We start from the raw sequence: 14981 nt of genomic DNA, 5'->3' as shown, positions 1-14981 counted from the left end.
AAATATTACATAAAGTGATAAAATAACGTTGCTCTCTGTGGGAGGGCCAGGCTGACAGGCTCCCAACTAATACTGACAGACAGACCCGACAATTCAAAGGACAGACTCCCACAATACTGAAAGACAAATACCGTTTAAAAAATCAATATTGGGAATTCCCTGGCATTCCAGTGGTTAGGACTCTGCACTCTCACTGCTGAGGGCCCAGGTTCAATCCCTGGTCAGGGAACTAAAAACCCCACAAGCCACACAGTGCAGTCAAAAAAAAAGAAAAAAATCAACATCAAACCTGGTAAGTATATCCACAAAAAGTGTCACATGAGTACAATCTCGCTAATGAACACAAATACAAAACTGAAATTAAAAGCAAGTATCATACTGTGAATACACAAAGACTAACAATAAGCTGGATTTACCACAGAGAATCAAGCGTGGCTCAACATGAGGAAAAGTAATCATAATAACAGAAATATTACATGAATTACTCCATTTATTTTCATTTCTTTGTTAAAAATAAAATGCCCAAATAGGAAGGATGGCTCTGGGCAATGGAAACTACAAGTCCCATAACATCTCTACCTCTTCCAAAGACACTGAGGTGCATGTGCACTAAAGCCTCCAAAGCTCACTCCCTCTAGGGCAGTGGCCCTCCTCATCCTGAAAGCCCTCCCAAGGCGGCTCGTGCTCCACATACCATTCTCTGTCACGGCCAGGGTCTGAGCATCACCACTTCCACATGCCACATCAATGACCTTCAGTCCTTTGAGCCCAGCCACCAGCATGGGGATGGCCTCATCTTCACTGGAGCCTTCAAACAGATAGGACTATTGTTACTGCAAGGATCTGGGAAAGCAGCAGCCTTACGCAGCACGCCCAAGCGGGCCCAGAGGAGACATACCGTGGCCTAGTCGGCCGTAGTTCCCCCTGCCCCAGGTGTACAGCTCCCCTTCAGCTGTGATGGCCGCGCTGTACGTGCTTCCACACGCAATGTGCACCACGTGCTTCCCGGCCTGCTTTCCAGAGAAAGCAGAGATCACCTTAGGTTCCTCAAGAGGCCTGTGGAGACAACAGGAACAAACATGAATGCACTTCTGAGCCTTTCCTACTAGTGACACTCCCAGGAATACACTGCAGCATCGAGATAACTTTGCCTTTCAAGTGTCTTATGAAATAATTAAGAAATACAGAATTTAAACACCTGCATGAATTTTTGTTAAGAGGGCACCTAATGCCAAGCGTCACACCCAGCATGCTGTTAAAGACACAGGTGATCAAGCCCATGGCAGCTCTGGTCAAAGTGGTCTGAACAGCGGCCTGCCTGCTCACAGATAGCCCACGTGCAGCAACAGGCAACTGCACTGAGCGCCACAGCCAGAAACAAACACTCCCAGGCGGCAAAAACCAGCAGCCAGAGGTGGGGGGCGGGGGGTGGCGGCAGAACGGTCCAGAGAAGCCAGGGGTGGGGTGCTAACAGAAGCACTCTGTATCTCAGTCACAGTGGCTCCCAGCCTCATGCGTTTGTGAAGCTCACCAAACTGTACAAGGAAAGCTGGTGAAATTTGTAAATCTCATGCACATGACTGAAATTTAGATATATTTGTTAAAACAAACAGGGAAGAAATGATGGGCAAGGTTTACTAATCACATTGTAATCTACATTTCACAAACGAAAAGTAGGAAGCAGCAAGGATTAATTGGGTAGAAGAGACCACTAGCTGATTCACTTTCAAAATTAGCAAATGCCCAATGCTTATAATCTAAAATATTTCTGCTATGATCAGTAACACTCATTCTAGCCTGTCCAAAGACACAGCTCACTTATTTTGTGACAGACTATTCTGCGACACACTATTCTGCAAAATAAGCACACAGAAGGAGGGGCACACACGGGAAGAGGAACAAATGAATTACTCCAGAACCACCTCCCCATTCAGCTCAAGTTTCAACCCCCCACTCCAAAGCTTCACTGCAACTTCTGCACCATTCCACTTTCTTTCCCTCAACTCCTCAGGCAATAGACAAGTTATTCAACTAGCATTTAATCTCAACTGAGTGTTATTTAATTACAAACTATTTTATGCATGGTAATTATATTCAACATTTAAAAAGTAAAAAGACTAATGCCTCCAACCCAAACTTCAACCCTTTCAAGTCCTGTGAGCCCCAAGCCAATCCCTGCCTCCCTGTTAACCTAAGATTAACAATAATTCTAAATTCTGTACCTGTAATTCCTTTTCTTCACTATCATTTTACTAGATTTGCCTGAAAGTCCTACAACAGTGTCAAGTGCAGGACGTCAAGTCTGCTGAATGCTAACACCCAGAGTGCATGACTCTTTTTTCACAATTTGACATCCTGGAGATGTCACGTCCACCCAGTGAGAATGGGTCAATCTCCTCTCAACTCTGCTGCTGCTCACTCCCTGCTCATGGCTCTGACAGCCCTGAAATTGGGTGCATCTTCAAACTCAACCTAAAACCAGTGTTTTCTCCACCAACTTCCACTCACAACAGTAACATGAAAGGGTTCCTGTGATTCCAGGGCAGCTGTCAGAACTGTTTATTTTCACAACTCCACATTTAGAACAACCATTCTGTTTTGTTTCTGGTCTCTTACAATAATCAAAATAACATATGAGAAAACTCTTGATTTTTGTAGCTATGAAAATGATAATATGGCTCAAGGAAATGAGGACATTATCTGATAGAGATGTGCTGAGGTAATAAATGAAGGAAGAAGAGTGTGGAATTCAGTTTAGAAAACTCTGCAGTATGTTTATCAACAGGAGTAGCAAAAGCCGGGGGAGCAGAACAACAGGAAGGCCCACTGCCGTCACTGTCAAAGCAGTGTGCAGATCTCCCACCGGGTCACAGGGGCGGGTCCATCCTGGGGGGCAGCCCTCTCTACCACAGCCCTGCACGTCTGAGCAGCTGCAAAGCCCTCAGCACACTTTCCTTTGCCACCTTATTTTGGTCACAGCAACACAAAAGAAGAGCGTATCAGGCAGAGGAACAGGCTGCACATACACGGTGTCTCCATGGCCCAGGCGTCCGCCGTCCCCGCAGCCCCAGGAATACACCTCTCCAGTGGCTGCCAAGGCCAGGTAGTGGTGACCATCTGAATGGGCAGCAATTTTTACAATGTTTCTGGAGGCAAGCCCCTGGACCAACTGTGGGGCCTAAAAAAGGTAAAAACAGAAAGAAAATTAGTAAGCAATCCAAGGACAAGAAAACTGCATGACCTGCCTCCCTCGTGTATCTTACTCTAACAAACCCCACTCAGACTAAACCTCTCTGGGGGATGTCCAGCGGCCTGCCCAGCACTACAGAACAGCACTAGGCAGGTGCCACCATGGGCCCCGTGGCAGGTCTGGACCACTCTTGCACAGGGAGACGTGCAACTACAGGTGAAGAGCGCCCATCTGCCACCATCCCCATGAGCTCCTCATCTGTTACTTCCTGATCCCAAAGTGAAATGACTTTACAGTTTATAAATGGGAATAGTAGTTGACAATAATTGACACTGTAAGGAGTTTGTGAGCTGAAGAACTAAGAAATTCTGCCCCAAAATCTTGACAATAATGATTACAATCAAGACCCAGAGGAATCGGGTGGAGAGGGAGGTGGGAGGGGGGATCGGGATGGGGAATACGTGTAACTCTATGGCTGATTCATATCAATGTATGACAAAATCCACTGAAATGTTGTGAAGTAACTAGCCTCCAACTAATAAAAAAAAAATGTATGGAAAAAAAAAGTTCAACATTAAAAAAAAGGAAAATCTCACCAAAAAAAAAAAGACTTTTAAATACAATTAATAATATACAATGAGCATATGCTTATAAACCTTCAGAAATCAGCTAACATAAAGAAAGACAAGATATGTAGCACAAACAGCAGAGAGCCCCCTCCACCAACCCACCCCAGGACCTACAAGAGTGTCACTGTTGTAGGCTTGCGTGTAGACACGGCCATTCCTCGACAAAATCAGGAAGCGCTTCTCTGCACAGGCGATCTGCATGACCCCCAGGTTGGCAAGGCCTTCACACTGAATGGGACCGATCACATTGGCATAGTATTTCCATCCTATTAACCCCCATCCTATGACTTCTTGTAATGATCCCTGTCAAATAATGAAGCAAGTAAATATTTTCTTCGTATCAGCAAGAAAATTTCCTTCTTAGAAAAAAATTAAGAATAATTCATGAAAGGAGTAACAAACAGATATAATAAGATAAAACTAAAGCAAGTAAAGAAGGAAGCTGATTCAAAACATCAAAATAACTCAGAACACCCCATACAGCCTCAGTTAGCAGGTAAGATAAGTAACTGGACAGGTTACTTTTCCAGAGCATTTAACAGAGCATATTAAAAAGTAGCACAAGTAGATCTTAAACATATTTTAAAATGCTCAAAACATTAGGTTACCACTCTGCCATAACAGGTAGGGACCCAACGGCCTCAGCAAGCCTGGAGGCAAGCATCCCTGCTGTTAGTGGGGTTAAAGGAGTCAAGCCGCATGACAGAAATTGGGGGATAATCAGCTCCCGTGTCCACCACACGTGTGCACCTGCGTGTGCACACAGAGAAGAACAAAGGTACAGGGGAAGCCATCGCAATACCACCTAAGCAGCAAACTCCTGGCAACACGAGTTCACCAACAGGAAACGGATTTTAAAAAATCACGACACATCCACACAGGGACCACTGAGCTGTTCTTTAAAAATAAAGTGAGAAGCTCTTCACTTACATAGAGAGCTCTTCCGTATCCTGATTAGTGGGAAGACAAGTTACATACAGAAGGGCTATAATATACCACCACTGAGAGAACACTGAAAGGACACATAAAGACCAGAAAAGTGAGGAGCAACGGGTGGAAAACGGGGTGAGACAAGGCAGAGAGAGAGGAAGTGTCAGTGTATCCTTGCACTTAGCTTTTACTTTTAAACCATGTAAATATATTACTTATTTGGAAAACATAAATTACTATAAAATAAATACTACTCAAATTAAAGTAGACAGAATTCCCTGGTAGTCCAGTGAACAAGACTCTACACTCTCACTGCCAGTGATCCAGATTCAATACCTGGTCTGGGAACTAAGATCCTACAAACCTCATGACGCAGTCCCCACCTTCTCCCCAAAATTAAGAGTCAGAAAAATCTGCACTTTGCTGTACAGGAGAAACTGACACGTGCTGCAAATCAACTACACTCCAATAAAAATTAACTTTAAAAAGCACTTGTACTATCAAGAACAAAGCTTAAAAACTCCGGACTAAAATCAGGGTTCTTTCTGCGACCCTCACAAAGTGCACTCCAAACGCAGCCTTCTCATCCATACAGTGGGACAACACTGCAATGATCAGGTGTGACTGTATGAGATTCTCGGTGAGCCTGTGTCAGCAGGTCCTCGCACACCACTATGCTCCTCCTAAGAAAGACAGCACAGCATATGGCTGTGTGAACACACGAGACCTCTCTGGGGACACGCCTCCTGAATCTGGAACTTGGCATGGGTGTCCTAAACCTCTATGTGCGTCGTCTGCTCACTGTGACAGCTAATGACTGACACCTTCAAGTGTACACATTCCAAAGCTGAAAGCAAACTCCACCCCAACCCAGAGAAAGTGAGTCTCCACACAGGCACAGAGTGAGACTCTAGGAACAAATACACGGAGAATAAACCTTGCTCCCACACTTACCTTATGAGACGTCGGAGAGCTACAGAGGGGTGGCATACAAGGGGTGGCCAGGCGGTCTAAGTGCGCCATGACAACAACTGCAGTCTGTCGTAAGTCTATAGCAAGCTCGTTGTCTTGTGGAAGAGTAAGGTACCTCAGGAAACTCTCGTTGGGGCTCAGAGGGCCAGACAGAAGCTAAAGAAGAAAAGTAAAAAACAGCTCCAGGAGTGGTGGGGAAAATTAAAATAACACAAGTAGTCTCTCACCACTCTATATTTTGATACCCTCAGTCAGACATTGCCTGTAAACCTCGCCCTCTCTGGCTATCACGTAAGAAGCAGCGCTGATGCGCTCACTGCACACAGAGGTGCCCACACATCCACACACCCATCACCTGTGTGCCAACTCCACACAGGTCAGGGACACAGCCCCATCCTCCTCAGGTTCACCATCCCAAGGACCTTCGGAAGAATGCAGAGCTATCTACCTGGGGACAAAAGCACTGTACCTCAACTTGGCTTTGAAAGCTGAGAACAACCACCATTATTTTCACCTAAAGCTTGCCCACTCATCAGAAAAATAACAATTTTATTTGGACATTAATAATTCTAATTCTGCTAACACCAGAACAACTTTATCATCAAAAAATGTAAAGTAATAGAATAATTAGGCTGGAACTTCATACCAGAACTGCTAAGTTTTTCCAGAAAAGACCTGCAAACTCAAACTTTTACCTTTGAAAAGCAGCAGTCCCAGGGGTTCGGACCGAGGCAGGCCTGCTCTGCCACTAACCTGTTGCCTAGGACTAAACACGGTGATGGCTGAGGTAACGTTTTCTGCACGGTGCCCCACACTCAGGAAGGGCCAACAAAGTGAGTCACTATTTTCAATGCTGTGTTTCTAAAAGTGTGTATTTCAGACCTGGCTCCATGCTGCCAAAGTAGGAGTGTGCAGGCTAACGGAGGTGAACTCCATAAATGGCATGTGAAGGAGGACAGAGGAGGAAGAGAAGGTTTGCCCAGTGCCCCCGGGAGGGGCAAAACCAATCCACAGTAACTGCTCTCAACAGACAGAGTGAGGCATTGCTGCTCCTTCCCACTCTAGCAGAGCCTAGCCTCCCTGCCCCACTGCCCATGGCATTGCTGCAAGTAGCATCAGAACACACCTGACTCTCACACCTTTTCCTGAAATAGCATCAGGATTTTTAACACATCTTTATACTGCTACTATTAATATCTTGCTCCCACAAGGAGTTGAGCATGCCTTCTTTACACCCTCCACAGCCCCAACACAGCCAAAGCACAACACAAGTGGGTGCTGGGAACACACAGCACCAAACATACAAACTCAAAGGGCTCAACGCCTCGTGCAGCAGAAAGAAAGCTCCGTGGCCACAAGGCAGCCGCAGAGATCTCTCTGAAAGCACAAACTGATGTATGTCAAGAAGCATGCTCCTAATACACAATCCAGAGCAACACAAAGGGCCGGGCATCTACGAAACACAGCTGGCTCTGATCCCTCCTTAGTTGCTGCAAAGAATCGAAATGTGACCATGCAAGTTCTACTGCATCAACTGTGACCCAACCATGACCTCCCATACCTATCTCACACCTGACTCACTATTGTAACTGCCAAGAACACACTACCCCCGGGGGAAGGAACTACTATCACAGATACGTGCTCTGGGCTTGTTTATAAAAGGTTAAATCCTTCAGGATAAGCAAAATGAAGACAGCTATTTAGATGCAAAGTCTCATGATGGTACCTACATGAACGTCACCCTCGGCATAGGGGGCCTCTTTACTGCAGACAATACTCCGGAATCTCTGCAGCAAAGGCAGCAGCGGGGCGCTGGTGCCCTGGGCAGACCGCTCATTGTCAGTTTCCTGCGTCCCGCTGTCCCACAGTTGAAGCAACAACAGGATAGCAGATAACATTTGACTGGAAGAGAAAATATCCTTATGCTCTAGTAAAAACAGATTAATTTTTTTGGCCATGGTCTATAAAAAATAAAAGTAGATAGCTAAATAAAATTGAATAAGAAATAAATAAATAAATAAAATTGAAGAAATACTTTAAATATGAAAGGAAACTAAAACAAGGCCATGAAAAATGAAAACAAATCTAGGCAGTAAAATCGCTAAACAATTCAAGATTTTAGCACAAGACATCCATCTTCTGTGGATAACAAATATAAAACCAGTCATCAGGAAGTTCAAACAACACTTTCTACAGGGAATTTCTAGGAACTTAAATTAATGGAATAAAAATAACAATTTGAAGAAAATTCAGAGAGAGAGAGGAAAAAAAAACAAACAGTTCCTAGACTACTAGAAAGTTGATCATAAAAAGGAAGTGAAGAAAACTTAAGTGTAGCCAGATCTGAAAGAAGGGTCCTGGGACATGGTTCTTTGATCACAGATCCGCACACATTTGCTGCAGTCACAAAGAGTTCAAGGAAATGCAAGAGCTGCTCGATACAGAGGTGTTTCCCAACCACACTCCCAGTCTGGGGCACGGCCCACCTCAGCGCGCCTCTCTGCACAGCCAGTTCTAGCAGGATGGCCAGGGCCAGGTGCTGGTCCTGCAGGGGGATGCTTCCCGGCCCTTTGGTTCCAGGTGTTCCATGAACATCCCTGAAAGGACAGCAGAGGATGCGGCAACAAAGTGACAACAGAGCTTAAAGAGAATGTGCTTAAAATAAGCATGCTCTTAATGTTAAACTAATTATATTCCCTCTCCCATGAAGAAGTGGTTTTAGTATTTAGAATCAAGTTTCTGAGACTTGCTTACTCAAATTTAATCTGATACTCTAAAGGAGACAATTAACTTGTAAAGACAAAATTTTATTACAAGTATTGACTAAGATACTAGAAGATGATTACATTAGAAGACATTCCAAGTTGCTATAGCATAAAACTACTTATATCATTACTCAAATCATGAGTAGAAAAATGTTTAGACATGTTTCCAGTTTCAGTGACATGTAAGGCTATTACAGTATCAACATTCATCTATAAAACTGGAGAAGAATCCATTTATAAAACCATCTGAAAATCTATAGGCAAAATGTCAGTTTATTTTTATTTCTGACCAAAGAAACTTTCCCTTGTTCTCCAAAAATAAATAAGTCTTCTTAACCCAAGATGAGGGAAGGAGGATCTTCCAACATCACTACTACTGCTGAATTTTTAAAATCAATTCCAAGCCTGTTTTCAGGGCCTCCCAACCCTAAACTACATGGCAATGACATCAGAAACTCTGAATGGCTAGACCTACAGCCCACTGGCATGGAGACCAGAGGTGTCTTCCTGCTGCAAGGGACACAGCAGGTGAGAGAATGAGAATAAACTCTCCTCCCCTATCTCTGCTGTTTAATTCTGTACTGAGTATACATATTTTCCTTAAACTTAAAAACTATTAACAAAAATGCATAGCACCTAAGACCAGAGTTCATGGCTTTCCATAAAGAAAAATGATTTACATTCATATCTTTTCACACTAAGAAGACCCACTGTAGGTTTAAACATTTCATTCTGAATCAGTTGTTTAGTCCCACATCGTCTATTAAGACAAAACCCACCACTCAGAATGGTGGCACCTGCATTCACTGAGAGATGCATAAGAGGTGCTCAAACACTTTAGGAAATACTGATACCCAAATCATAAAATTTCTGAAAAAAATAAGTAACAAAAGCATGATTCATCTTCCACTCCATTCAGTATGACAGCCTACTAGGTGCAATCAAAATTTCGAAAGTCAAACATTTGAAAAGCTGAGAACCAAAGATCTGGAATCACAGAGCTGAGGGTATGCAGGAAACATGCCAGGAATCAATCTACTGAGTTTCTTATCTCTAAACAGTAGGAGAGACAAGACTCTGAAGCAGGCTGGAACCATTCACACAATAAGATATGAAAAGGAAGAACTCACCCAGTCACGACGGACCTGAGGAACCGGGTTGCTCTTTCTACCACCTCCAGCCACACAGAGGATACCGTGCTCTCATCAAAGAGGGAGGCCTCGGGCAGGGCTCTCAGAGCATCCAGAGACTCCTGCAACAGCTCACTGCAGAGGTCCGCGTCCTCCCCTGGGCACACACACACACGGCAGATGAGGCCGTCCATCCCCCGGCAGCACACACACCGAGCACTCCCCACTCTCCCAGATGGGTTTTCTAGTCTCAGAGTGAGGGAATGACACTGGCACATTTTCTATTTCCCACTTTCCTCTCAATTAGAAACCCTAAGAACTCAGAGAGTAAAAGTTAACAGTTACTCCAAAGTGTTCTTTATTTTATGACTCTTATATGGGCGCTTCTACTTTCTGGTTCTCCTAGAAAATAAATCAGTACTGAGGCACTGCGGTGGTTTACCTGGAATGTGTGTGTGCATACACACCTTTTTAGGCCTGAAAAGTCAAACAGACTATGAAGTCTCTCATTTTACCAACAAGGAAAATGAGGCATAGAGAGCACATAGACCATCCTAGGGGCATGGGTTGGCAGAAGCGAACAAAGAATCCACATCGCCTGATGTGGCAGGAAAGAGAACATGCTGGGGACATACCTGAGCGCCAGGCCCTGCGCAGAAATGCAAAGGCGAAGGAGAGAGCTGCCCTGGACCCCACTCTTGCCAGGCCTTCCACGCCTTTGCCTGCAGGCCGGGAACTGCAAACAATACACATGGAGTTGGAGGAATGGGAACTGGTCAGTCAAGAGGCATGTGCAAATGCTAAAATAAAGTATGTAGTACAAAAGGATTTGTTCCAAAACATGATCAGTGGGTTTCTTTAGATAAGAGGATCACAAACAACTTTAAGTTTGACACTTTGAAAACTTTTACCAAATGTCCTTTGTAAAAAAAAGAAAATGTCCTTTGTAAAGAAAGATATTTACAAAGAATTTTAAATGACTTGCAAAAACACAAAATAATCTCAGGGAACTAATATTATTAGCTGGATAAACAGTAAGTACATAAAAGGGGAGAATAGCCTCACGCAATAAAGAAAAGGCAGGCGAGAGGTGAGGCGCACACAGAAAACCACGCATCCAGGCCAGGAGTCTGCTCTGGCTCTCCCCTGCTTGGGTGAATGTGACCGCCGGGTCTGCAGGCCCCACACTCGTACTCTTCTCCTTCATCCCACCTCCTGAGAGGTTACCCTCTCCTGAATTTAGTGCTTATCATTCTCGGGTGTCTTTTTAAGCTTTTTATTAATTACATATGTTAATTTAACAAGACAAGGTTTCATTGTGCATCTATTAAGAAGTCATACAAACCATAAAAATCATCCTTGGAAAAAAAAACAAGAAAACAAAAATGTGTGTACAGTATAAACTTAACCATAGGAAGCAATTTTATTTTCAACTTTACACTATTATGGTTTTTCTACCATGTATTTTATTCTCTTTCATAATCAGTTAGAAATGTTATTAAAAATGGAATAATATTCCAAGATATGAAATAATCTCCCCAAGACACAATATCAAGTCAAATTAGCAGTGAAGAATGTGAGGACCCAACAGAGGCAGCTGGTATGCACAAGTCTATAAATCCTGACTAGAACGGAACATGTGCCTGGGGACCTCTAAGGAAACACAAACAACTGAAATTAGCGGCTGCCTCCTAGGAGGCAACTGGGTGCCTGGAAGACAGGAATAAGGAGATTTATACTGAATAAGAATTGCAATCTTAAAGATGTATAGTAAGACACATGGTCTTTAAAACAATAAATACACAAAGTCAATTCAGATGAGGTGGGAGGAGCACCCCACACAGGGAACCCTTTAAGAAATACATTCCAGGAGAAGCATGAATCGAGGGCTCTCCTGAGCCAATCGGGACCTTATCCACGGAAAAAGAGCCAAGGTCCTAAAGTGGCATGGTTTAAGAACTGCTAAATCTTCAACAAGTGACTCTCTATTTCATAGATATTTAAGCAAACAGAAATAGAACAGTTTGGACACACCCCCATCTACACCAATCAACTATTCAACCCAGAGCTAGTTCTGTGAAAAAGGTAAAACTCACTACTATCCAAATAGGTTGAGAAATTAGGAAATCTATAAATATTTAGGAAATAACACTATATATCTAACAAAATGGCTACAGTAAATAAGTGACAACACCAAAAGCTGACAAGGATAGAAAAAAACAACCACTCACACTTGGCTGATGAGAATGTAAAATTGTACAGTTATTCTGAACATAGTATGAAAATGCCTTACAAACCCAAACCTAAGACCCAGTAACTGCACTCTAAGTTATTTATCCCAGAGAAACTGAAACTTAATGTTCACAGAAAAACCTGTAGAAAATATTCACAGCAACTTTATTCAAAATACTCTAAAATTATAAACAACTGAGATACCTTCAAAAGGTGAGTGGTTAAAAATATACGGTACACCTATACACGGAATCGTGTTCAACAATGATGACACACGCATATACCTGGAAGACCCTCAAAGCAATAATACTGAGTGAAAAAGCAAACCTCATAAAGTTACATAACAAACATGAAAACAGCTATAAAAAAGGGTCCTTATCCTATACCCTACCTGGGGCGGTTCTGACAGAAATCTACACCTGTAATAAAATCCCCTGGAAACACACACACAGGACTGAGAGCGCCTAAAATGGGAAACATGAGTAACACAGGTAAAATGTATCCAAGTCAATATCCTAACTGTGATTCTGCCTTACAATTTCCACCTGGCTAACCCTGGGGAACCTGGGCGAAGGGTATACGGAATCTCTCTGTATCATTTCTTACAACTACAAGTGAGTCCATACAAGCATCTCTTATAATAAAAGAATGAGTAAATCATGTTAAGAAGAAAAAAATGAAGCATCTAAACTCCTTAAGCACTACTGCAATATGATAATTTCCTATCCAATACCAAAATTAAACTAAAAGAATATAATGTTCAGATCAGATTTTCAAATCTTGACATGCTGATCTAAACTTCTGACCAGTTTACTGCTACTGACAGAAAAGTGTCTTTAATGGGACAGATTACAGCATGGCCTGATACTTCATAGCAAACTGGGAAAGCCATTCACCAAATTATATAAAACATACAAAAAGGGAAAGCAAGAATAAAATTTCAGAAAAAGAAAAAACAGACTACATTTTAAGTCTTAACTAAACTTTCCTTATTAAACAAACCAGACTGAGTTTTATATTTAGCCGTTATCAAAATACTTTCTTAATTATATTATTACCTTTTTTTGTCCGCAGGAGGCAAAGAAATGTTGCTGCTTTTCCACTTAACTTTGACATTCTCCTGGAAAATAGTTCTATTCAAGGCAATGAAATATCGTTCCAAAACAATGAGCCTCTGCTTGAGTCTCAGAGCCGAAAGGGTGGTGGTCGCTGACTGGATGGCCAGAGCTTGCTGCTCTTTAACCAACACAGAAAGACACTCCTTCAATTCATTCACATCTAGAAAACAACATAAAATACCCAACCTCTGAATGTCATAGGCACAGTTTGTTTTAAGGTTGATAGGTATTAAGAACAGGTAACACCTGAGTGCTTAATATGTGCCACAAATGATTTAAGCACTTAACGCACATTAGGTAATCCTCACAGGCACCACAGAGAGGTGGTACTGGGAGGGCATCCTATGGAGGAGGCAACTCAGCTCCGAGCACCAGCCCAATGTCCCCCAGACGCATATGGCACACTGCCCTTCTGTAAACACGGGATCAGGTAAAAACAGTTTTTAATACAACACTATGAAGTCAATGCTTATTAGCAATACATTTCCTAGACAGAAAGAAAAACCATATTCAGTATTTATGTCATGAAACCAAATTCATAAAGAGAATGATGTTTCAATAAATTGCCCAGCATACAACACTCATGAAAGTTGATATATTTACTGGACTATTTCAAAGGAAGATGAAATTAACTAGTCAGAATGTGCTACAGATAAGGGGTATTTCATTAAACTATTCCTTCTACTGTATATGTTTGAAATTTTCCACACTTTAGGACTTTTTTTTAAGTACCTAGAAGAAAGTTACATGAATGAAAATAATTAAAAGGAGTCTTATCTAGCTATTAATCATAAAGCTACCTAAACTTGAACTACAAACTAAGTTACCTTCCACCAACCCCTTATAACACTACGTACCCAGTGGTGACCAAAGCGGGGGACGGGGGGCTGCTGTTCTTTTTGTTCTGTCTCTGATGCTGATTAGTTATGAGGCTAAACCAATCAACACCCTGGTAGCTTTACATCCCAGGAGACAACAGCCACATACCTAGTGAATGTCCCTATATGGAAGACACTTACTTCTCAGCTACCCATGACCTCAACATGCTTTTCCCATGAGAAAGGAGATCACAGAAGGCATCAGATGGACACACCTCACCTCTCTTTAGGGCTGCCACCAGGACAAAGCTTCTCTCACCACGCACAGGTACTATGGCACAGAGACAGATATTCAGAAACCAGAGGCTGGATTCCAAGTGTGGAAAGCTCCACTAGCTAAAACAGCTAACCACTACAAAATCTAGACCAAAAATACTTTAAATATATATACATCTTTTAAACTCCACACTAGGCTCAAGATGAAGTAGAAAGATTTATACGTGAGGTACCATCCCTAGCCTTCACAGGCATCCTTGCAGAATCACTGTTGGCCCACCACTGAGAGACGCCTGACTCCTTGTGGACACACAGGAGACATCACTGAAACAGCACTGCCAAGGACAGCTCATCAGAATTTCCTCCAGAGATCAGGTCTAACAAAAGGCACCTTCCACAACAGTCACTGCATTTTCTACCAGGAAGTGATGACATCTCTCATCTGCCTCGCTACAAAGCCCAGAGATAACTGTGAAACAGAGAGAGCACACATGTTCTTGAGCATCTACCTGCTCTCCTTCCTGACTGTCCTACATCTCTTGCCCTGTCCAACTCCTAAGGCTAAGAAATCAGTTGGGTTTTGCAGGACACTTTGAAACAAGTTGGTGAGTGTTTACCTACAAGACACAGAAATAAATCATGAGGCCATGCGGTGAGCCAGCAGAACTCCAATCCCCTCCTGATATTAACAAAGTACAGCACCTTCTTGCTCTGTCAGAATGGTGTCACAGAAACCCTATGAAATAGCCTCAGGATATAACCTGAAGATGCCTGTGTTTCAAGACAAAGTTACTCACCACACCACGAACGAGGAAGATCTCAAAATTAATTTTCAAAAGACAATCAATAGATGGAAAAACCAAGATGACAGAGACATCACAATACTCTGAGAAAGATTTTAAAGAAGCCACAGACTAAAAA

At 42.7% G+C, this 14981-nt stretch overlaps 1 protein-coding gene and 1 non-coding gene across 7 annotated transcripts in view; one reads left to right on the top strand and one right to left on the bottom strand.

The window, feature by feature from the left end:
* Window positions 1-14981, bottom strand: part of HERC2 (HECT and RLD domain containing E3 ubiquitin protein ligase 2) — a 242569-nt gene that overhangs the window by 178211 nt on the left and 49377 nt on the right. For all 6 annotated transcript variants that reach the window (XM_065932020.1, XM_065932015.1, XM_065932017.1 and 3 more), the window contains 10 exons: window positions 12907-13126; window positions 10252-10352; window positions 9617-9773; window positions 8208-8318; window positions 7452-7623; window positions 5704-5877; window positions 3934-4122; window positions 3027-3178; window positions 899-1056; window positions 695-808 (listed from right to left, as the gene is read on the bottom strand). In XM_065932020.1, the coding sequence (XP_065788092.1) occupies window positions 695-808; window positions 899-1056; window positions 3027-3178; window positions 3934-4122; window positions 5704-5877; window positions 7452-7623; window positions 8208-8318; window positions 9617-9773; window positions 10252-10352; window positions 12907-13126 (1548 nt within the window). The remainder of the gene's footprint in view (window positions 1-694; window positions 809-898; window positions 1057-3026; window positions 3179-3933; window positions 4123-5703; window positions 5878-7451; window positions 7624-8207; window positions 8319-9616; window positions 9774-10251; window positions 10353-12906; window positions 13127-14981) is intronic.
* TRNAE-CUC (transfer RNA glutamic acid (anticodon CUC)) lies at window positions 157-229 on the top strand. Its single transcript has one exon. It is a non-coding gene; the product is annotated as a tRNA-Glu (tRNA).

The sequence above is a fragment of the Muntiacus reevesi genome, chromosome 3 (assembly GCF_963930625.1).
Source record: "Muntiacus reevesi chromosome 3, mMunRee1.1, whole genome shotgun sequence".
In the NCBI taxonomy this organism is placed as follows: domain Eukaryota; kingdom Metazoa; phylum Chordata; class Mammalia; order Artiodactyla; family Cervidae; genus Muntiacus; species Muntiacus reevesi.
The sequence above is the reverse complement of the archived record's forward strand: the minus strand, read 5'-3'. Positions and strand labels throughout refer to the sequence as shown.